At 42.9% G+C, this 22,812-nt stretch overlaps 1 protein-coding gene across 2 annotated transcripts in view; it reads left to right on the top strand.

The window, feature by feature from the left end:
* GPR50 (G protein-coupled receptor 50) overlaps window positions 1-15,253 on the top strand; it is a 45,024-nt gene extending 29,771 nt beyond the window's left edge. For both annotated transcript variants that reach the window (XM_053990472.1, XM_053990473.1), the window contains one exon: window positions 10,645-15,253. In XM_053990472.1, coding sequence (XP_053846447.1) covers window positions 10,645-11,513 — 869 coding nt within the window. In that variant the 3' untranslated portion in view covers window positions 11,514-15,253. The remainder of the gene's footprint in view (window positions 1-10,644) is intronic.
* Window positions 15,254-22,812: the final 7,559 nt, after the last annotated feature.

Raw genomic sequence — 22,812 nt, forward strand, 5'->3', positions numbered from 1 at the left:
AAGTAACTCTCCATTTCCAGTGGGATTAGTAAATAGTTATGAATGAACCAGGAGGTCCAGAACAGATTTTCTTTTACTTTCTTTTCTCCTACTTGCATGCACTATGTCTCTCACAGTTCACACAGTCTTGATGAAGCCATGACATCTTGGGACTCTTTCTTTGCCTGTTAATTTTGCGAGGAATATTACTTCTCTTCCTAGCAGATTGTGAAAGCTGGATGAACAGTACTTCAGGTATCTCAGCCTTTTTCATTGCCCTAGGTCATGCTGCTTTCCTGTCCCTCATGGCATCATTTCCCTTCCAGCCTCATCTCCACTGCTGGTGCATACTGTGGCTGTGCCTGCTGTGTGCCAGGTTCAGCATGAGGCCACAGGAGAAAAAACTGTGGGCTCTAGGGAATTCTATGATCTAAATCTAGCCCATGGAGATTTTTTGTTTGAAAAAAATATGTTAAGGTCTTCTGAAGAAAAGCCAATCAATTGGGGCACAGCACTCCCTGTAAGGCATACCAGGACTGTGCTGTAGCTTTCAACTAGGCTATCACCTTGGAGATAATTTGGATCCAAATGATGTTTCTTTTCCCTAAGTCTAGTGGCAAATGCTGTGCAGAAGCACAGGTGATTATCACCCTGCTACTGCCCTAACACCCAAGCCTTCATTTAGGTGACCTAGAATTTGTTCTGAATGAGTTAAAACACTAAATGGCCTGCATTAATGGAAACATTTTTGTATGGTGACTGTTTCTTTAGTAGCTTCATCATTTCCCTATGCAATTCAAAAAAAATTGTGGGAAAAAAAAAAACCACCTCCCATTCTCACCAGCTAAGCAGGAAGAGCTGGGACTGGAGAGAGACTCATCCCTGGTATGTTAAGGCTGGGAGGTCAAGACAAGTTATTAATTGTGGCAGGGTAGCATCTGCTCCTTTGCAGTGGATGTTTGTGGCTGTAGTGACTGGTGCTGGCACTATGGTTTAGTCAACAAACTGCTGGTGAGGCACAAGGAGGAGCAGGACCAGCTCCCAGGCTCAGCTGTGGTGGCTCAGCAGGGCTCTCCAGGGCAGTCAGACAAGATTTTTAACACTAAAATGAGCTGTGTGTTCATATCTGACTGTATGCTCTGCCTGACAGCTGCCTAGGAATTGGTTGCTTGCACACAGCTCCTTTCTGGGAACACACTTTGACCAACACCAATAGCAAAGGAGCGTTATTAAGTCTATTAAGCCTGAGTTGACAGATTTTTTTTTTTTTCTAGAATAGTAACAGATGGCAAATGGTGGTGGTACAGCTGCTAGGACTGGGAGAGGATGGATGTTGGTTTGTCGTTTCAGTGGATGCTGGCAATAATTCATATTTATGTTTATACAGGGTCTTTCCTCTTTGAGAGCACTTTACAAACCAGGTGATAAATAATGGGCCTGGAGTTAACATGGGCTGGTAGAGCTCATCCCTGTGCCCGTGTGGCCAGTGTGGGAGGGTAAAGGGCATTGGCCTGTGCTTCCTACACAGCCTGGAGGTGGATGAGGCAGCTGCTTTACATACCACAGTGCCACTCAGCAGGGATTTCCGGCAGAAAAGGAGGGTACACAGCTGGAATTCAGGGGGTGACACTGGTATCCAGGGTGTCAGGTGCTACTTTGGGTAATTGGGCTGACCTCTGGCTGTGTGGAGTTTTGTGTAGACTCTTCCCAAAGACATCTGTGTCCCACAAGAAGCTGCCTTAGGGAGTAGGTAGCCACCAGCCATGCTGTCCTTGCAGAGTCAGACACGGCAGCGAGGGCTCTGCAGATCACCTGGCTCTGGCAGAGCTGCTGAGGCTTCCTCTCACTCTGTGCAAGCTGGGGGTGGCTCCAAAGCCCTCTTGACTCTGACGCTCTCCATCAGCCTTGCTGGGATGTGCTGTGAAGGCAGGCAGTGTTTCCAGGCCCATCTTTAGTCCAAGAATTTGGAATTTATATGAGAAGGAATCAAGATTTTTGTGTGGATTGGCTCACGGTCTCACAGTGTTACTGCAGGCGATGAGTTTGGTGGATATAACAGTGAAATGACAGAAGTCTGGGGCTCATAAGCTGAAAGGGTACTTTTTAGTGCTTTTTTTTGTATTTATTAGGAGCTGGATCAAGACCACCACTTACTCCTCCTCCATTACTAGCAGATTCAGTTGCCATAATTGCATCCAGGAAAAACATCCCACTAGCAAGAGCCAAGTTTAGAAATCCATAAGAATTACAGCACTGTAGTTTTCCCTCATGCAAAGGGTCAGAACTTCCAGGAAAACACAGGAAGAAGTCATTAAAAGGCACTTAAATGAACATTAAATGGTATTTTAGAAACTTGAAAAATGTTGAAGGTAGGTAAAATGTCAACTTCATATAATTTTTCCTTTCTTTATACTATATTCAGATCACCTTTTCAGGAAGGAGTCCTTAAGGTGAGCAGGATGTGTTAGGATTAATGGGTAATAACATTTGGAAAATTGCCAAATACTGTTTCCCTAAGATGGTGTAAAAACTTTTTTTTCTTTATAAAGTATTTGAAATTTTGAAGATGGGGAAGTTGCTCTGCATTCGTACCAAAAGAAGGCTGACCACTTTTTAAGCATTCAGAAGCCATAATTAAATAATATTTATTCATTTGAGAATGAATGTCCAGCTACCATTTGTGTAACAGCAAGAGAAAAATCCTCCCCTTTACATTGCTTCCTGTGTAATGGTAAGTGATATAAGGAAAGGTACAAAACAATGCTACTGGGGCCATTCTCTAATTTCTAGCTCATTTCCACAGACTTCTGAGCTCAGCTAAGGCTGTGAATCTGGCTGATCTTAGACAAATGAAAGTTATGAATCTCTGGGGTGTGAACACTGCCAACTATTGCCCTTTTCTGCATTCAGTTAGAGTGGCTGAAGGCATGGCTCAAGTATGGTTTGGCAGCAAGACAATTAGAAAGTCATGACTTAAAAGTGTAAATCTGGTACATCCAGTCCTTCACCTGGCAATGTAAGCAATTCTTTAGCCATCAGCCAAGGTAATATATAGTGCATAACAAATGAAATTGAAGCCCTACAGGGCTGGTCCTTTCTTGTCCAGTAAATACTCTGAGGTTTTTCTCCTCCTTTCTCAGAGGTCCAGAGGGAAGGGCAGCTTTCACAGCTCTAGTGATGTACTGATGAGAAGGCTCACGGAGTCAGTGATGCCAAACCTGTGCAAAGTGCCTGGTCACAGCAAGGAGGAGGAGGAAAGTTTGCTTTGTGGACTGCCTTGGCCTTACTCTGTGCATCTGCAGGGCTGGCACAAGGCAGGGAGCAGCTCTAAGTGCCCACAGTTTTCCCACAGGGAATGATGCCAGCAAACCAGATAATAGTTGGTAGCCCATAGCATACTGCTGCTTTCTGGCTTTGTGGTTGTCCTGAGAAATCTCAAAGGACTGTTTTCAGGAGTTAAATTATTCTGGAGTTTCATGCATTTTTTAAGACTTTCATAATGTCCTTAAATTGGATATTTCCACATGTCTAATCATATATCCTAAGAATGCTGTGGGCTGACAATACCTCCTGCCCTTTTTGTTATTACCCTGTGTATCATTTTATGCAGCACAGTCAGGATTTGAGAGCAGCTGACAGCCCAACTGCACTGTCTGTTTAACTGCAGGAAACCACACTTTATCCCTGTCTGAATGCTAATGGAGTAATGATAACAGATAATTAATTGAATGCCTTTTCCTTTCTTTTATTCCTCTCTTTGAACATACTCCCTAAGTACACAAATAAAATCCTCAATTAAAATTTATGGATTAATGAATTGAACAACAAATCTTTTTTTTTTTTTTTTTTTTTTTTTTGGCCTGGATCTCAGTGAGAATTTTGCTGATTTTCACTTGTGCTACCCTGTCAAACATTTTCAGTTGTCAAAATGGGTAAGTATACACTGGGCTGTCATGTGGGTACATCAATGTATCAGTGCTTATCAGAATGATGGAAAGAGATAACAACAGTCTGGGATTCTTCCTGTGTCATTGTGTGTGGTGTTCACACTGCCCTGGAAGCCAGGAGCTTGTAAGGATCAGTGCAATGGGGCACACTCCCCTACAGAAGGATTACTCTTAATGCATTTTGATGGGGTAAATATTATCTACCCAGGAACGACCCTTTAGAGTTTGTGACATAAGAAATGCTTGCCAGAGAGAGGGCTGCAGGCTCAGCATCCCCCAACACCACAGCATGGCCATGCACTTAATTACAGCAGTACATGATCAGTATGATTGCACATGCTCAGTGGTATTTTTATGTCATAAAAAGAAGAAAATTGATCTGAAAGCGTTTTCTATGAACTGCCACTTAGTTTGCAGAACTGAGCACACACTTTCCATCTGCAGGCCGGAGGTTAGTGACATACAAGCAATCACACAGCAAGTGGCAGGTAAAAACAAACAGGAAAAAGAGGCTATCACAGCTAATAAAGAGTCTTGTTGCATGCTGAATAAAGCTTTTTATGACTTAATTTTTTTGCTTGAAGCAAATAGTACATTTTGTTTCTGTTTTGCAGTGAGCATAAGCTTTGGAAGGTTAAACAGAGAGTATTAGATTATGGTAAGTGGTCATCAGAGGCTTGCTTTACAGTCATGGCCTGTTAAATTGTTTACTGAACCTCATTATATATATGTCTCTGAGGCTGATGTGTGTCTTAAATCCCATTTATCTGGAAGACCTGAGTCTGTTGATTTTTTCATAAACTGTGAATGAACAAACATAAAATTTAAGATTCACTTTATTATAAGCTGTGGTTTATAGTATAATTGTAGTAGTAAGAAGTCACTGCAAACATACCAGTTGCATCAATAAACTTCCAGCATTTTGTTTAATATCTTCATTGATGATCTGGATGAGGGGACTGAGTCCACCATCAGTAAATTTGCAGATGACATGAAGCTGAGAGCATGTGTTAATCTCCTGGAGGGCAGGAGGTCTCTGCAAAGGGACCAGGACAGGCTGGATGGATGGGCCAAGTCCAACAACATGAAGTTTAATAAGTCCAAGTGCCGAGTCCTGCACTTTGGCCACAACAACCCCTGCAGTGCTACAGGCAGAGTGGCTGGACAGTGGCCAGGCAGAAAGGGACCCGGGGGTACTGGACCAACTGAACATGAGCCAGCAGTGTGCCCTGGTGGCCAAGAAGGCCAGTGACATCCTGGCCTGCATCAGGAATAGTGTGGCCAGCAGGAGCAGGGAGGTCATTCTTCCCCTGTACTCGGCACTGGTGAGGCCCCACCTCGAGTGCTGTGCCCAGCTCTGGCCCCTCAGTTTGGGAAGGACGTTGAGACGCTTGAGTGTGTCCAGAGGAGGCAACGGGGCTGGAGAGGGGCTGGGAACACAAACCCTGTGAGGAATGGCTGAGGGAGCTGGGGTTGTTTAGCCTGGAGAAAAGGAGACTCAGGGGTGACCTTATCACTCTCTACAACTTCTGAAAGGTGGTTGTAGTCAGGTGGGGGCTGATCTCTTTCTCCAGGCAGCAACTGACAGAATGAGAGGACACAGCCTTAAGTTGTGCCAAGGGAAGTTTTGGTTAGATGTTAGAAGGAAATTCTTCACTGAAAGAGTGATTGCGTGCTGGAATCATCTGCCCAGGGAGGTGGTGGAGTCAGCGTCCCTGGAGGTGTTTTTAAAAAGACTAGACATGGCACTCAGTGCCTACGAACACCAGGAGGTATTAAGTCATAGGTTGGACTAGATGATCTTAAAGGTCTTTTCCAACCTAGTTCATTCTGTGATTCTGTAATTCTCTTATTGTGTATCTTAGCACAATTTTATCAATACAGGTTTTTAGACCTGCTTTTATACAGCTGTCATTTAATCTGGCAGAAGCTGGACAGACACCAGGGTCTGATCTCACTGCTGGGAAGAGGTTGGAAGAGGAAGGTGACTAGTCATGCAGTGAGTCCCATGGCACTCATCCATTGTGCTCATGGGTCAGCTTCTCACTTGCTGCCTTTGAAGCTGTTGTGTGTGGTTTTGTTTGCCTCAAAATGCTGTGCTGGGCACTGTCTATTTGGGAGCAACTTGAATCCCTGAACAGAGGAGGGGAGGAAGCAGCAGCCTGGACAGCAGGCTCACTTGGAGTTAGACTGTTCCAGGTGAGCAGAAGTTGATCCACACAACTATGTCTCTCCTTTGGTGCAAATCCTGTCACTCAGGACAATTCAGTTTCAGCATTGGGTGTACAGGTAACAGTGCTAACTTCAGGTTGCATTGAGCATCTCTGTGTTGTTCACCTGAAGGAAACAGTTTTGTAGTTCTGTAATACTTCAGCAAGGGATGCAAAAGAACTTCATACGAATAACAAAGAAACAAGAGCTTTGGGTGTTTGAACATTTTGAGATGTACAAAAAGAGACAACTTTCAGAAAATTGTTTTATCTCCTTCTCCCTTCCCTCACCTTTTAACTCTGGTTCTAGGTTCAGGATATGTAAACCACAGCCTGTAAAGGACAGCCCACAGCTGCTGTGTGGGAAAAATAGGGAGAGGCTGGATCTGTGCAACTGGAGCTTGGACACCAGGGGATTTCCAACAGCCTCTTGAGGCAGGCAGTGCCAGTGACCCTGGTGTTTGTACAGTGATGCTCAGTTAATCTCTGTAGAACGATACCTGCTTGGATGAAAGTCAGGTGCTGTTGGGGCAGCCTGCCAGTGAAGACTTTTACGTATGTGGTTTATTGATTTGCAGAATTCATTGAGATATTTCCAGATTTCCTAGAACCAGGGCATGACAATAAGTCCTCAGATAACCTTTGTTGTTGGATAATCCAGGCAGAATGAGAGGTAGAGCCAGGGAACTGCTGGAGTACAGGAGCAGACTGCTGGAGTAGGCAGAAATAGGTTTATGGGAGCAGAGGGGGAACTCAAAGAAGTGCTAGGGCACGAGATGTTCTGGGATAAATTCCCTTTTGCATCATTTGCACATGCTTATAATCTGCTCTGCAGCTGGGCTTCAGGTTGCTTGGAGTTGTTTTTTTTTCCCTAAGCAATTGTGGATTACACTGTGAACAGTGTGTTGTACCTTTATAATCTGTAGCTTTGTGTTGGACTTCTGTAATGTAAAAGAATTTATAATTTCTCTGAAAATGTGGGTAAGTTTGTATTACCAGTGTTACACTTGCCTTTCTCCACATTCCTGCCTCTTCATGTCTGACTCTTTAACTGGGGATGGAGCACAGTGGCACATGAGCCACTGTGTTTATACTAAGTAGAAATTTAAAAAAGGATGGAAAATGTGAAAGCTAATAAGGAAATATAGTCACATGCCAACAAAGAGAAAAAGATACATCTGAAAATATTGTTGCAGCAGATAAATTTAAATTGGAGATAAAGCCCTACTGGTATTATTTATGGGCCAGACTCTTTTGCTTTATAGTGGGAAAATGTAAAAAAAGCAGTAATGAAGATCATTGGCAGGAGACTGCTCTTTACCTTTTCTAAAAGCCTTATATTAGATGGCTTCCCATTCTGTAGTGTCTTTGGGAAGGAGGGTCCAACCTCATCCTACAGAGGGAAGGACACAAGCTGTTGGTGCAGGGCTCAGCACACGGTGGTCTCATAGCAAACCAGGGACTGCAAGGCTAAAGCAATGTTTAACTCAGATTACTCCTACTTTAATAATTAGCCAATAGCCAATAGCCAGTTCCCACACTTTGAAGGGCATGTTCTGCTTTGGTGACATGCAATGTGCCCCCTCTTTTCAGTACTCAGCCATTAAAAATGCACTGATTTCCAGGACTGACCTGCAAGCGGCTGTTATATGGGTCTGACTTGACCTTTCATCTCACCAGAAGAAAAGGATGAAGTTGAGCACATTCCCACATAAACTGGGGAAACAGTACTGAGTGAACCCTTCTGCCTGCATTTCCAGGCACCCAGCACCCTGCCTGGGCCATAGGTCTGCTGGTGGGTAGGAGAGGTGAGACTGCACCATGGAAGGTACAGAGCAAGGAAGGGCAGGTTTGCTCCCTGAGTGAAGGAGGAGATTATTCTTTTCTTGATAAAACCATCTCATTTTCTCCCTGCCATGAAGTTGTGTCAAAATAATACACACAATACTGTGCTCTTGGGTTGAATCCAAACTATGAAGTTCATCCTGTGAATATTATTTCTATGGATTTTTTTTTCCTTATGTTTTTACTTCCTTTCAAATATTCAAGTTGATTAAGAAAGACTAGCAGAAATGGTTTATTTCTTCCAGCAGCTGGCACTGAAGTAGGAGTAGTGATTTTCCCTATGATTTTTCTAAGATTTGGATTAAATCCATGGATGTGGTGTTTTAAGTAGGGAATATTCAGCTTTGTTCTGCTCTGCCTGGTTCAGAACGTTGAATGTGTCTCTTTCATGCTCAGCAAAGGCAGAGACTTGCTTTCTAGATGCTTGTGTATAAATGTGTATCCACGTAGGACAGGTCTGATGAAGAGGGAGAGTTGTGGTCCAGATAGTGGAGTCTGTCTCCAGTATCCTCTGGAAGTCTCCTAAACTGAATTGTTGATACTTTTCTGTCTCTGTTTTGCTCTTTTGAAAATTGTTTTAGAAAAGGTTTCCAAAAGGAAATTCTGGTGCTGGGGGCACATTTTCTTTTTGGTGAAGTGCATGTTTTTGATTGAGTGAATAAAAGTTTTGCTGCAGAAGAGCATTCCCTCCCTGGGGTACTTGCAGCCTCACTAAGCCTGGCCACAGTTGGTTCTGCCCTTGACAATGGGCATAAATGGAATTAATTATATGGGGGACCAGGCTCAGTAACTGCATTTTAAAAGGCTCTCAGTAAGTTATTAAATCAGCAAGAAAGCAGCACTGAGGCCCAGCAGATGCAGAAGCTGTGTGCTGTGGTAAACCTGTGTATGTAAAATTTCTCTCTAAAAAGATTTTAGCACTTCACATGACCTCTGCTAATACTTATTTTTAAGTGACAGTCTGTGTCAGCTGCCTCAGCTGCACATTGCCGGGGGCTGTTCTCCAGTCTGGACTGCTTTCCGGTCAGAATGAAGTGGCCTGATATGAGCTGTTGACTTGTCCTGATAGTTTTTGTTGGCACAAACATAGCCATGACCCAACTGCAATGGCAATGCAGCCATGCTTTCCAACAGCCTTTGGGTGTCTTTCCCAAGTGCTAAAGCCTGTGACGTGGTTGAATCAAGATGTAAGGGAGTCTTTTCAGGGATACTACACAAAAATACCTCCTTTTAGTGTTTTTTTAAAATATGTATCTGCTTCACTAGACAGCAGGATATGAGGTTTTGAAGAGGAGGTGCACGTGTGATCAATTGGATGGGATGTTGCCTGTATCACATAGGGGCACAGGTCTTCACACCTTAAATGTGTTACATATAACTCTATTCTGTATATATACTTTCTCTATGTGTATATTTATCTGCTGTCTAGTAATATTTTCCTTCTCACTGCTGCAGATACACCTGAAAGTTGCATAGTTAAGAAAACCAACTACTTTTTCTAGTGTGCTGTCCTCTAACTGAAGTGTTGAGCTCCTGCTGAAATGACACTATCTGTGGTCATCAAAATGCTGAGTACTGACAGATGTCCTTTTCAACATTACAGCTAGTCCTGTAGTTACACCAGTTTCCACAAGACCTCGGGGTCCTTTTCTCAATGCAATCCTCTATGCTGACTGGCAGACTGAACAGAAAGGCTTTTTGCCTCCCTAAAAATGCTCATTTTCTTAATGCAATCCTCTATGCTGACTGGCAGACTGAACAGAAAGGCTTTTTGCCTCCCTAAAAATGCATCAGACTAATGAAATGAGCAGCAAGTAATGTTAGAAGGTCACTGGTCACCCGGGTCATTGGAAGCTGATCCTCACAGTGGAGCTGGCAGGTGTTGTCCCACACAATGCAGCATCTTCAATCCAATAAGGCTTAAATTGTTTTATATTGCAGAGACTCTCAACTCTCTGTTGTAGAGCCTAAATGAACAACCTGCAGCACATACTCTGCAGAGATGACTGACTGCAGCTTATTAATCACAATCTCTGCCCAGGACCAGACAGTGAAGAAGTGACTGACCTTCCATATTGAACTGGACAGCTTTAACATTAAAAAGACAGGAAAATATATGAAATGAGATAAGCATATCAAGGCTGCCTGCACCATGGTTCTTTGAAGAGCACACAATCATTAGCATGAACAGTGCAGAAATTCTGGTGAATGCATACCTGCTTACATGCAAAAGAATAAAAGAGACTTTTCCTGTGCAACTGCTGTCAGTGAAATGAATAAAGCACTGAAAACATAACCTGCCTATCATACTCCTTTGGCCCATGATGGTCAGAGTCAAGCTGGCTGGTTAACAAGGAGAACAAAATCCTTCTCTCCTACACAACTTAGAGGACCACAGCTGTACTCCCAGCTGACTCCCAGCTGTAGCCAAGTTAAGGGTAACACTTCTAGTGTAGATTGTTCCTAAGAAGGAACATGCAGGTCAATCATGCACTCTCCCTTGCTGTCACTAGTAGAGCGAAGTCTTATTTTCTAGGGTTTCAAATTCCAAGTGAAGAGTAGAGTGAAGCCCATCAGAAGACCTAGGCCTAAAGGGGAGTTTTGAGTTGCAAGTTGTCCATCTGGACCTACACTAACCTCTCACGGTCTCTTCTTTTTTGTAGGCAACATCTTTGTTGTCAGCTTGTCCGTTGCAGACCTTGTGGTTGCAGTTTATCCATACCCTCTGATCTTAAGTGCCATCTTCCACAATGGATGGACCATGGGAAATGTCCACTGCCAGATAAGTGGGTTCCTGATGGGCTTAAGTGTCATTGGCTCCATTTTCAACATCACGGCGATCGCGATCAACCGCTACTGCTACATCTGCCACAGCCTTCGGTACGATAAGCTCTTCAACCTGAAGAACACCTGCTGCTATCTCTGCCTGACCTGGATACTCACGGTGGTGGCAATTGTGCCAAACTTCTTTGTTGGCTCCTTGCAGTACGACCCCCGGATTTACTCCTGCACCTTTGCCCAGACAGTGAGCACATCGTACACCATCACGGTGGTGGTGGTTCACTTCATTGTCCCGCTCTCCGTCGTGACGTTTTGCTACCTACGGATCTGGATTTTGGTGATCCAAGTCAAACACCGGGTGAGACAAGACTGCAAGCAGAAACTCAGGGCAGCTGACATCCGAAACTTCTTGACTATGTTTGTGGTTTTTGTCCTTTTTGCTGTGTGCTGGGGACCATTAAACTTTATTGGCCTTGCTGTTTCAATTAATCCTTCAAAAGTGCAGCCACACATTCCAGAATGGCTTTTTGTCCTGAGCTATTTTATGGCCTATTTTAACAGCTGCCTCAATGCTGTGATCTATGGGCTTCTTAACCAGAATTTTCGGAAGGAATACAAAAGGATATTGCTGACACTGTGGACTCCCAGGCTGCTGTTCATTGATGTGTCCAAGGGCGGGACAGAAGGGATGAAAAGCAAGCATTCTCCAGCCATAACAACCAACAACAACCATGCTGAAATACACCTATGAGTCAGGACACTACTATTTATTCTGGATTACAGTTGTATATACAATATATAAGAGCCTTTCTAGCTGTGTTCATTGCACAGCTGGTGTTGCCCTCATGCAAGGAAGGAGTCTGCAACCTTTCATGCTTAGCTTATTGCTGTGACATCAAGGCTTTGAATAAGAATTTTCAGAATGGAAATGACTGATCTTTATATATATATATATATATATATATATATATATATATATATATGTATGTATGTCATCTTTCACTGTGTGCCTAATTAATCGGTTTGGTTGCTTTTGCCACAAGCATGCCAATACCCGAAAAGGGAAGCGTTCAGAGTGCATGGAGGAATGCAGTAATGCTTGAAATGCAGCCTTCAAGAGATAGGTTTGTCTGTAATAAATGGCAACTTTGCTTTCTCCCCTCCTTCTGAATTCTATTTTTCTAGCATTAACTTAACCGGAACTGTATCAAACAAAGTGTGACCTGCATGGCTTTTTACATTTCAGATAAGTAACCATATTAGCCAGCAGGTGTATGTATGGGCATGGTGTGTGTTTTCCTTTTTCTTTCTCTTGAGGTTTAGGAGCTAGCCTGGGCTAGATGTGAGGCAGGCAGAAGCCAGATCAGTGTGTGTCTGATGCACTCATTTTAATTGAGTATCTACAGACATTAAGTACCCTTGCACTCTCCTTCCCAGGCCATGAGTAAGTATATGACATATGACATAATCTAATTGCAGTAAGATACTTGGAGCCTGATTCTAATTTAGGCAGTATCCTGTCATGGCCAGCAGTCATTCCAAACATCTTTCAAAAGTCACTGCTATATGAACATCACAATAAAAAAGATGAACATAGCAGAGTCCCATCTGTGTAACGCAGATTGCGACTTTTAAGTTCCCGTAACATTTATGCTTGCAGACAAAGGCAGAAGGGGAAGGCAGTGTTTTTCCAAAAATCCCTCCTTTTGCCCATCACAGAACATGAATTTGCTGATGGGAGAAAAAGTAGAGATTTTTTTCCCATTTTATTCATGTACAGAACTGTAATTAACTCACGGAGTGGGGAGACGAAAGCTACTTAAGCATAATTATGCATCAGTTCTGTTTAAGCCTGGACTGTGCTGTCTGTATCAACGTCATGAAGTTCTGGGGAGGCCAGTATCACATTAGACATAAGCACACGGGCAAAGATAAGGCTGTTTCTTTCATGGAGTATGAAAAAGGTGTGTGTGTGTGTGTGTGTGTGTGTGTGTGTGTGTTATGGCAGCTGTCTGTAGATATGACTTCTTCATTTCCTTAGCTTCATTGTGAATTCATGTCTTTATGGCTTTAAATGTGGATCCTGCTTTGAAACAATCACATAAAATCAACAGGTAAGACTCCCCTGGTGCAACCCTACCTTCAGGTTAGCACCCCTGCCTTGATGCAGGTGTGCTGTGGGGCACAGCAGAGAGAGGGCAGGTCTGAGCCCTGGGGGTCTAACGAGGACAGCAGGCAGCCCTGCCCTGGTCTAGGACTGCAGTCTTCTCTCTTTGGTTCTAGCCAAGGCAGGACTAGTTCCCAGCACTGAGCTCTGAAAGACCGAGACCAGACTTTGTAGGTGCCTGGAGATGGAGGTATGTAGAATTTCCCCAAAGCCTGAGCAGGCAGTGTGCCTAATCCTTAGTGAAAATAGTAAGCCATTTGTGCACTGCTTTCTGAAACCAACTTGCTGCTGAATGTCCCTTCTGCTGATTTTTTTTTTGGGAAGAGGAATTGAGAGAAATTAAGACACTTTCTGAAGTGGGCCAAGGAACTTTGCATGCTGCATTGCCTCCATGAGGACTGAGTGTCTCTGCTGCTGCTGCTGCCATGTGGTGAAGGTCACTTCAGTAACAGGGGGGCCCTGCATTTATAGGGTGCCCTGGCACTTAGGAAGTTTCAAACTTGAACATCTCAGCCACTTCAGATGAATGTTGTTTTAAAATGCACTGCAGCCAGCCTCCCATAATAGGAATCAAACTGAGTTCTGTTTTGGCCTCTTAATCTGCCTCAGCATGGCCAAATAAAGGTATTTTGACCCTCAGAAATAACTGTTGTCTGTTCGCCTTCCAGAAAAACCACCCTGGATGAATTCACACCATTCCATGCAAGCAAAATCATTTTGAGTTAAACTTGGATAAGAAAAGCACTGAGGGCACATAACTGCAGGCAGTGTTTGTCCCATCATGCCTGGGAGATGTCCCGTGTTCCATGACTAGTCTTCAAAGTCATTTGCAATTAGCCACAACAGTGTTAGTTAGAATCACATTAGCAAATAATTTGAAGCATCTAGTGCCAAGTGAAATATACTGCTTTAAGACAATTGTGAAGACTCTTGTGCAAGTTTGCCAAATATCTCAAATACTCCAAAGCTGGGGTTTCATTTTATGGATTCTTGTCTTTTTAACTGAATGTTCAGTGAAGGTAGTGTGGTATGGTTTTTTTTATTTTATTCTTTAAGCTTGTATTTGCACTATTTCTTATTCAAGCTCCAAAGTTAACAGCCAGCAAGTATTTGAACCAAACAAGGCCAAAGAGGTCCTGAATAGGCAAGCTGTGAGAGTCCCTTCTACACCTGGCAGGAATGGGAGCAGCAGGAGCACGATAGGGCATCTCCCCAGGACTCACAGAGTCACCACTCAACCAAACTATGCAAAATGATCTGCTCGTCTTCTGCCACAGGGTCTGAGCAGCTCCAGATCTCTGCAGGGGACAGGCAAAGTACCTGCTGTGCTGGAGTGGGTCTGAGCAGCTCCCTGCAGTGCAGACCCCGCAGGCTGGGGATGGCTCTGCGGTGGGCACGGGTGGCTCTGGCAGCACAGGGAGCACAGCCCTGGCACAACCTGTTCAGAAGGGCTCTGGGTGTCACAGGGAGGTGCCCAGGGCTGGGCTGATTCAGCCACCATGGCTGGAGGCTTGAGCTCAGTCCTGCTGGAGCTGAGGTTTGCAATATGAACCATGGAAAGCAGGGAATGTAGCCTCAAACAGGAAACACTGTGCCGTTTGTTAGCACTTTGAGAGGCAGCGCTTAGGATAGGATGGAGTTTTATATTGACTTATTAAACTACCCAAGCAGCTCCTTATTTTTATGTTAGGAAATGGTTAACAGGGTACAGAGAGTTTATTTTTGTTAGCATTTGTTTACAGAAAAAGAGAAGTGTGTTTTAGCTGAGAATGCTGAGCAGTGTCACAGTTTCCCTATGAGAATCTAGCTTTAGTCCAAATTTGAGATTTCAGTGCGATCCCACAATTTTAATCACATCCTGCCAATCCCACCTGTTGCATATCTGGCCTTAAGTCTCATTGAGATCTCATATAAACTAGTTTCAAATCACTTGCTCTGGGTTTGATATGGTGTGTCAAATACCTATTCTAATCCCAAGCTCTAAAATTGTTGTTGTGGAAACTTATGGAGAGGCAGTATTGCTGTGAAGAAAGATGAATCTCTTGCCACAAAGAAATATTTTTTGGGTGTTGCTAATGAATGCTGTTTCATCAATTTAAGAAGAATGTAACCAATATATTTATATATAAATGTATATTGCATATGCTGTTTCCATTTTAATGCTAATTGAGAATCCTTCAGTATACATTCCTATTGCATTTTTGTTCATAAAATAGATTAATTCCCTTTACCTGTTAAAAATGTAATAAATCTGCCATTGGACTACTTATTGATTTTTTTTTCCTCCATTAGCAGTTACTTTTTAATAAATATTTGGAACATCAGCTCGAGTTTTGTTGACTCCCAGAAAGCAGATTGAATTGACAAACATGGTTGAGTTCACACATATCTCAGCAGCCCAGCTTGGACCTGGAGGTGAATGACCCTGGGCATCAGAGACATCTCCTTGGACCCACATGTTTTCTTCCACTTGCCTGTGAGCCAGCTGCCTGATGCACTCTGGCCTTCCTCATCAGGGAAGAAACTTTCTCCATACAGCCATTGGTCTTCTCACTGTGTGTTCCTTCGGTGTCCTTTGTCTTTCTTGTCCCTATCCGTGCCTATCCATGTGTCTGCTATGGAAGCAGAGTTTGCCATTTCCATTTCCTTGCTCTTTCCTGGGAAGGACAGCACAGCTGAGCTGTGAACAGGAGGCTGTGGGAGGCGGGGTGGTTGCAAGTCAGGGCACAAGGTGGTGTTGGATTGTAGGGAAGGGATGGGACTGAGAGGGTCACCCTGGCTGGGGGCACAGTGAGGGCTGACACACACTTGGTCTCCATCATGGAGCTTTCTGAGAATGCTGTATCCAAGATGTTCTACTTGTGTTCTTTTCCCCACCTCTGTTTTGGGGCAGGTTTTGCTGTACTCAGTTGTTCAGCCAGTAGGTTCTGTCCACAGGTTGCACTGATTATATCCCCATGCTGACTTGACAGGAGCTGTTCTGGGGGCGTCTGTGCTGGTTCTGAAGCAGCAAATATGGGAGTGTGGAGGGTCCAATTGTACCTGCAGCTTGAGCTCCTGTTTCCTAACCAGATGTCACATGTAGCCATGGTGTTAAGGCACTAGAGGCTGAGATTGTCCAGTAAAACAAAGAACATGCGTTAAACCAAAGAATTCCTGAAAGGCCATGGAGCAGACATGTTGAATGAACAAGGAGTATTCATTCAATTACACCCCCAAGCAGTATTGTTACTTTTTTCCCTAATCTTTTCCAACAGGCACTGGACTTCCCCTGCTGCTTCTACAGTAAAGCTTGCAATGCTTGGTGATGTGACACAGTGAAAACAGTGTTTATGATAGTGGCAAATCTCAAAATGTCTCTCTGTGCAGAGCTGCCAGAAAACCCTTTCATGGACTTGTACCTGCTGTTTCTACCATGTAGAACAGAATGAATTGAACTGTCAAAAGTAAGGCAGTGTTATTTATTTACTTACTTGTCACAAAGTATAGTAACTGTGAGATAAGACAGATATAAAATGCAAGAGGTGTGGTAATTTAATACCAGGATAAAATCTCTCTCATAGTGGCTATTTAGAAACCAATATTTGTCCTAATGTATTTACCTCCAAGCTTATAATTTATGACATGAAACCAGTCAGTAAAGAGCTACTGCATATGTATTTAAATTTTTATTGAAAAAAAATGTAAATCACTGGACCTAATGCAATATTTCTTACCACAAAAACCCTGAGATAAAAAATGCAAAATAGATTCTGGTAAGAACTCTGTGATGGGATATGTAAATTTTTTTCATTGGTGATAAGAACCATAAAATTCATATCACTCACGAACTACACTTGTGAATGGAAGCCCCATAATATTGTTAACTGAATTTTCATTTTCTAGTGCCTGTTTATAATATCCATTATTCAAGGGCTATAAGTACTGTACAGCAGAGATAGAATTTACAGTACAGAGTTGGGTTCCAGAGCAAACAAGGTGGTTCTGAACCATTAACTGAAATATGTTTCTATGTTTTCTTCCAAGCATGGTCTCCTGATAAGGTTTTTAACTCAAATGATTGCTTCTGAGAGATCAGGGAAACTTTAATGTCTTTTAGATTAGGTGCAATGTCTGTACAGTCATGGTTTGCTTAGATTACCTTTTAAATAGACTTGAGCCATCAAACCATTTTGTCTGTCCAGTTGAAGCACATAATTTATTTCATATGTGGAATATTTTATACATAGCACATTAAATAAACTCTTATGTCCTTCCTTCATCATTGTGCTTTTCCTGCAAGCAAAATTTCTGAATTTCCCTAGAAATAGGATGCAAAATTGTTTTCTCAACTGTAAGCAGGTTGCTTTGCCTTGAGGTTGGTTTCCACTGGTTTTGGTAAGTGTGTAGGATAGAGATTTAATGTGGCATCAAAATGCAACCATCTTCTGGGTGAAAAGTGACAGCTGTTTTGTAATTTTTAAAAAAAGGGTGTGGAAAAAGCTCCAAAACAATTTGCAGGAAGTAATTGTAATAGACATTTCTGGTTGAAATAAGAGAGAAATATTTGAAGAGATTGTACTAAACTGGCATCTGGAGAGGACAATGAAGTTAAGAAACCCCTTAATATAAAAAATGACCCAAGGATTTTTATGGCACAGGGACACACAGGTGGCAGGGAATGGGTGTCTGGCTGCAGAGAAACAGGCAATACAGTAAGGAAAACTAAAGAAACCTAGAGAAAACCAGTAAGATTTTGCTTTTGGTATTTTTTCTCTTTCCCTCCCCAGCTATGATGTAGTTGTAAATAAAATGAAGTGTCTACTGTCAAGTGCTCCCAAAAGACAATTTTCTTTTGGTTTGTGTCTGGCTCTAGAGAGCCCCAAGCTGTGGGAATGGCAACCTGGGCACAGCTTAGCCAGGCAGGGATAGGATGGGGCTAATGAGCTGCCCCTGGGCAGGGTGGAGCCTCCAAGGGCTTAAATCCCTCTGGGGAGAAGCTCTGCTTTCCCAGGCTGTGTATGGTTGGAAGAGGAGGATGCTGTGTGCTGTGGGACCACATCCAGCTCCAGTGGGGACTGGTGAGACTAAACCGGGACAGACACCTCACTGATGGTAGGAGGGGGCAGTTCTGCCCCAGGGGCAGAGGGTGGTAGGATTGCTTCCTTGGCACAATGCTCTTTATGGCAAAGTCAAAAGATGTTCCAGAAAGCAGATATCTCCTGTGGGAAACAGAGCTGCTCTGTCCTTGTAGCCTGTGGCTTTCTCTGCCCTGCTGGTAGTGATGGAGGAATTAAAGTGGTGACAAGGGGTGTTTTTCACACACAGGACCTGTCCTTCTTGCTGCCCTGCCCTGGCTGTGCCCCTCCCAGCCCACCTGTCCTCACAGAGCTGCTGTGCTCCTGACTGAGCTGATGGCACCAAGCCCCAGTACACTTAGCTCTGCCTGGGGGTGTGAGAAGGGTTAAATACTTAGGCAATGACACAGGTTAAACCCTGCTTGGGTTAGTCATAACCAAGCCATGCATCAAAGTGGTAGCTGGGCCTTTATCTGCAAACCTTGAGGGCAACTGATTCCACTGTGAGACTCTCCTGATGTCTCCTAGACCAGAAACTTCCCTCCTTCCCAGGCTCATCCCTTCCCTGCAGGCCACCACTGAAAGAGAGGAACAGACAGGTGAAGGAGAAAGAACTGCACTTTGACTTGAAGCCCTTTGGATTCTAGAGTAGGCCTTATACTGCTTTCCTCATTGTATAGAAATGTGTATAGCTATTGATTATTTATTTGTTGACACAGCCTGGGTTTTCCTAGAGGAATCAAGACCAGTCATACATTTCAAATTATTTGTTACACAAAAGTTCTAGGTTTTTTCCTCCTGGGTACTTCAGAACAGATGGAAAACGCAGCAGGTGCTGCTAATGTTTTTCTACCCTTGGGAAAACTTGTCACAGTTACCTGTTTATCTTGTTTATTTTGACATTTTGCTGCCTGAAACTGCTCTGTAACATAAAAGCACATGCAGGATGGTTGGAGGTGAAGTCTTACAGATTCACATATACTTGAACAATTGAAAATCAATAACCTACAAGCAACAAAGAAAAATGTGGGGTTTTGTGCATGTGGAAGATGGCTGGTATTTTTATTTTTACTGAGGAAATGCCATGGAATTATTTGGGTCAGAAGGCGCTATAAAGCTCATTTAATCCCAACTCCCCTGCCATGGGCAGGGACACCTTCTGCTGGACCAGGCTGCTCAAAGCTCGATCCAGCCTGTCCTTGAACACTTCCAGGGATGGGGCAACCACAACCTCTCTGGATAACCTGTAAGGTGAGCCAGGGCCTCACCACCCTCAAAGGGAAGAATTTCTTCCTTATGTCTAACGTAAGCCTGTCCTCCATCAGTTTGGAGCCATTATTTCTTGTCCTGTCATTCTATGCCCTTGTAAAAATCCCTCTCCAGCTCTCTTCTGGCTCCTTTAGGTACTGGAAAGTGCTATAAGGTCTCCCAGGAGACCCTGTATTTCCATCAGGGAATGCAGGGGTTTGCACTTTGTGTATCAGTGACTGAAAAGTGTAAAATGAGCTTTGCTTTAGTTGCCATGCACAAGCTTTTCTTTTGCTTTTTCAACAGGCAATGGAAGGCTCAGTTTATTTTTGCCATGTTCTTAGGACTGTGCAGAAAAAGAATTAGGAGGTTGGTAATACAGACACTGAAGGGTTTCCTGTGCTCAGCATGTTTAAAAAGTGAAGTTTGTAGATGGAAAGCAAGGCCAGTGGTGCTGGCTGTCTGTGTGAGTCCTGCTCTGCAGCGGGACCGGCGCAGCTCAGTGCCTTTGTAAGAGCTCAAAAGTGAGGATGCTTCTCCCCTGCTGATCCAGCTGAGGGCTGGAGAGATTTAGCCAGGCTTTATTCCAAGAAGGAAATAAAGACTTTGTTTTTAATTGTGGGTCCTTGGGCTGACAGAAGGTGTCATTTCAGATGCCAGACCTTTCCCTCGCTCTGCTTTCTGATGCTGAAATTTTGGAAAACAATGAATAGTCTTCACTGCTCCCACCCCAAGAAGCGGCACCTTGCGAATGCTTGGAGCTGGCTGCCTGCCTTAGAGTGAGTTTGTGGGTATTGTTGTTTGAGGAATTGCTCTTACATATAAGTGACCTCTTCGAAGGGGCATGGAGCTGGGCTGGAGCTGCACGGAGCTGGGCTGGAGCTGCACAGCTGGTGATAACAGCTGGGATGGCAATTGCACAATCTCTCCATCTTCATGCTTTGTGGAGTATGTTAATAAGGCTTTTGGGTAAGGAACAAATTGCACCTCTCTAACTTCACTGTCCCCCGGGGCTGCATCAGAGAGTACTTATTACAGCCTGATATGGAGGCGGGATGGCCACTTTGGAGCAATTTCTGTAGGTCTTCTCAATTCTGAGTGTTGGTCTCTTGATTTGCTCCCCTAACGCAGACTTCTTAGTTGTGCAGTTACATCTGAAATTCACCTTTGAGCCTTTGAAGTAAAATGAATCCTGAACAACTTTCCGAATTCAGAGCTTTCAGCTGAGAGTTATGTCTCAGTATTTAACAGAAATTAATACTAGCCATTAAACATCTCAGCTGCTAATTAAATGGGCTATTTCTATGTTATGTGTAAATCCATCCATATCTTCACTTTGCAGACAAATAGAATTTCATTAAGGTACTTCAGTAACTGCAAAGGGACAGAAACAGCATTTTGGGGTATTTTCTGTTTAGTGAATTATGTCACTGTCTTGTAGTGATTACTAAATACCTTAATGATATGTCTGAAGGAATTTATTCTAGCTTTGGCAGGGCCATTAGGATGATAAAGAGCTCAGCAAGGAAGAGTAAATTACAGCTGAGTTCAGAAATGGTGCTTGAATCTTTTAAGTCCATAGTTGCTGTAAGTTTTTACAAGGATGTAAAAAGAGCTAGATAACTTTGTACACAAAGTTACTATTTGTCAGACGTACTGCACAAAAACGCTGCCTTAACCTGCGGTTCCTTTATATGATCAATGTGAAAAGGCTCCTTTTCCCAGCCTCTGTTTTCATATTTTTAGTTAGCAGCTGGCACTGACTCTGGTTTCCTGGGTTTTGTGTCAACTTGAAGAGTGGATGCTACCTAGTGGTTGAAGCAGGGGTTTGAATGGAGGTGACAAGTCAGGACATCTTGCCTCTGTTCTTGCCTCTTTCTCCTTGATTTGTGACCTTGAACTGAAGCGTGTTTTACCTCTAGTTCCGAGATGTAGTTAATTACACTGCAAAACACTGAGGATGAGACAAGTTATCTAAGGGAATTGCACAATGATTAATCCTTAATTTGCTTTGTGATTTCTTTGTTTCTCATTAAGCCTGCTGAAGCAGGACCTTTGAAGTGAAAATCAAAGGTGAGTATTGGTTTTAGAAGTGTAGAGGACTGAATAAATCAACAGTGACAAAGCTTTGCAGAGCCCATGGTTTTATATTGGCCTGGGGCAAAATCCAGGGCCTGGGTCATGTGAAACAGGTTGTCACACTGGTGCAGTCCCCTGATTTTTTTTTTTCTTTTTTTTTTTTTTTTTTCCTGTAACAGAACACTGTTGTGAGAACAGTCAAAAGCAGTGGGGGAAAGATCAGATCTACAGGCCATGCTTGATTTGCTTAGATGTGCAATTATCTGTAACACATTAGAGTCCAGTCAAGCTCATTTATAATTTCCTCATGGTATTGTGGAGTTGTTTCAATGCAGACATAGGACTGAATTTATTTTGGTTTATTTAGTGTTCTTAGTAATGTCTACTGTCTAATTCTAGTGTCTGCAGGTGTTGTGATAACTGAAATGAGCCAGTTTCTTGGTGAAAATAATTAGTGACAATGAAACATTAGATTTGCTGCAATACTCTTTGGCCATACTGAGAAATTCTCCCTCCAGCATTGGGTCATGCATGTGTATTTGTGGACTAAACTCCTCCTGTAAGTGTACTAGGGAGGAAACAGTAGGACCGATTCTTTTTCTTTGTTTCCCAGCAAAGTGAACAAGACTAATTTCACTGAAAGCTGTAGTTATGCTAATGTAGCATTAGTGTAGGAGGAGAACTGCGCCCAATCCAAAATGATTTGGTTTTATCAGTTAGAAATTAGGACTGTTGGAGGTAAAAGTGGCAATAAAAAATGAAAGTGATAAGTGATTTAATAACAGAAGTATAAATAGATCTTTTTAAAAAATTGGAGATTGCTCCAGCAGTTCAAGTGTAGGCAAAATTAACAATATCCATGATGTTTGCAAGGGGGGAAAATGTACCATGTTCAGCTGACATGGAACTAGGGATTTAGTGGGAGTTGGCAGGCAAAAGCCCTTTTAAAAAGCAATGTAGGAGTTATAGTCTGTGAGGCTAGGGGTCACTCTGTCTCACTACACCATTAAAAAATTGTCTATAAAAAATTATATGTATAAAAGAATATATCTATATAAATGGTAGCTATGTATATAATGGTGTATATATATAAAAAAGGTATTAAAATTACTTCTATATTCTACAAAACTACATCATGTCTGTATTGAATATTCTTAAATGCAATGAAAGACTGTATTTGGAGAGAGAAATCAGAGATACTACATTAATATATACATACACACATATAAACTCACACAGGTAATATTGTTACTGCTAGAGTCTCTCAATTTGAGGAAAAATAGCAGTGGCTGTGTGCACTAGTGAGAGATAAATTCATGTAGAAAATGTGTATTTTAAGCTACAGTGAAGGCCTGTCAAAACAGGCATAATTGCTTGTGTTCTCAACAAGAATATCTCATCACTTGGATTAGAGCCCTTTAGCTTGGAAAAGACTTTTAAGAAGACCAAGTTCAACCAAGCTCTGCCAAGTCCAGCACTAATCCATGTCCCCAGGTGCC

The sequence above is a fragment of the Vidua macroura genome, chromosome 14 (assembly GCF_024509145.1).
Source record: "Vidua macroura isolate BioBank_ID:100142 chromosome 14, ASM2450914v1, whole genome shotgun sequence".
Lineage (NCBI taxonomy): Eukaryota > Metazoa > Chordata > Aves > Passeriformes > Viduidae > Vidua > Vidua macroura.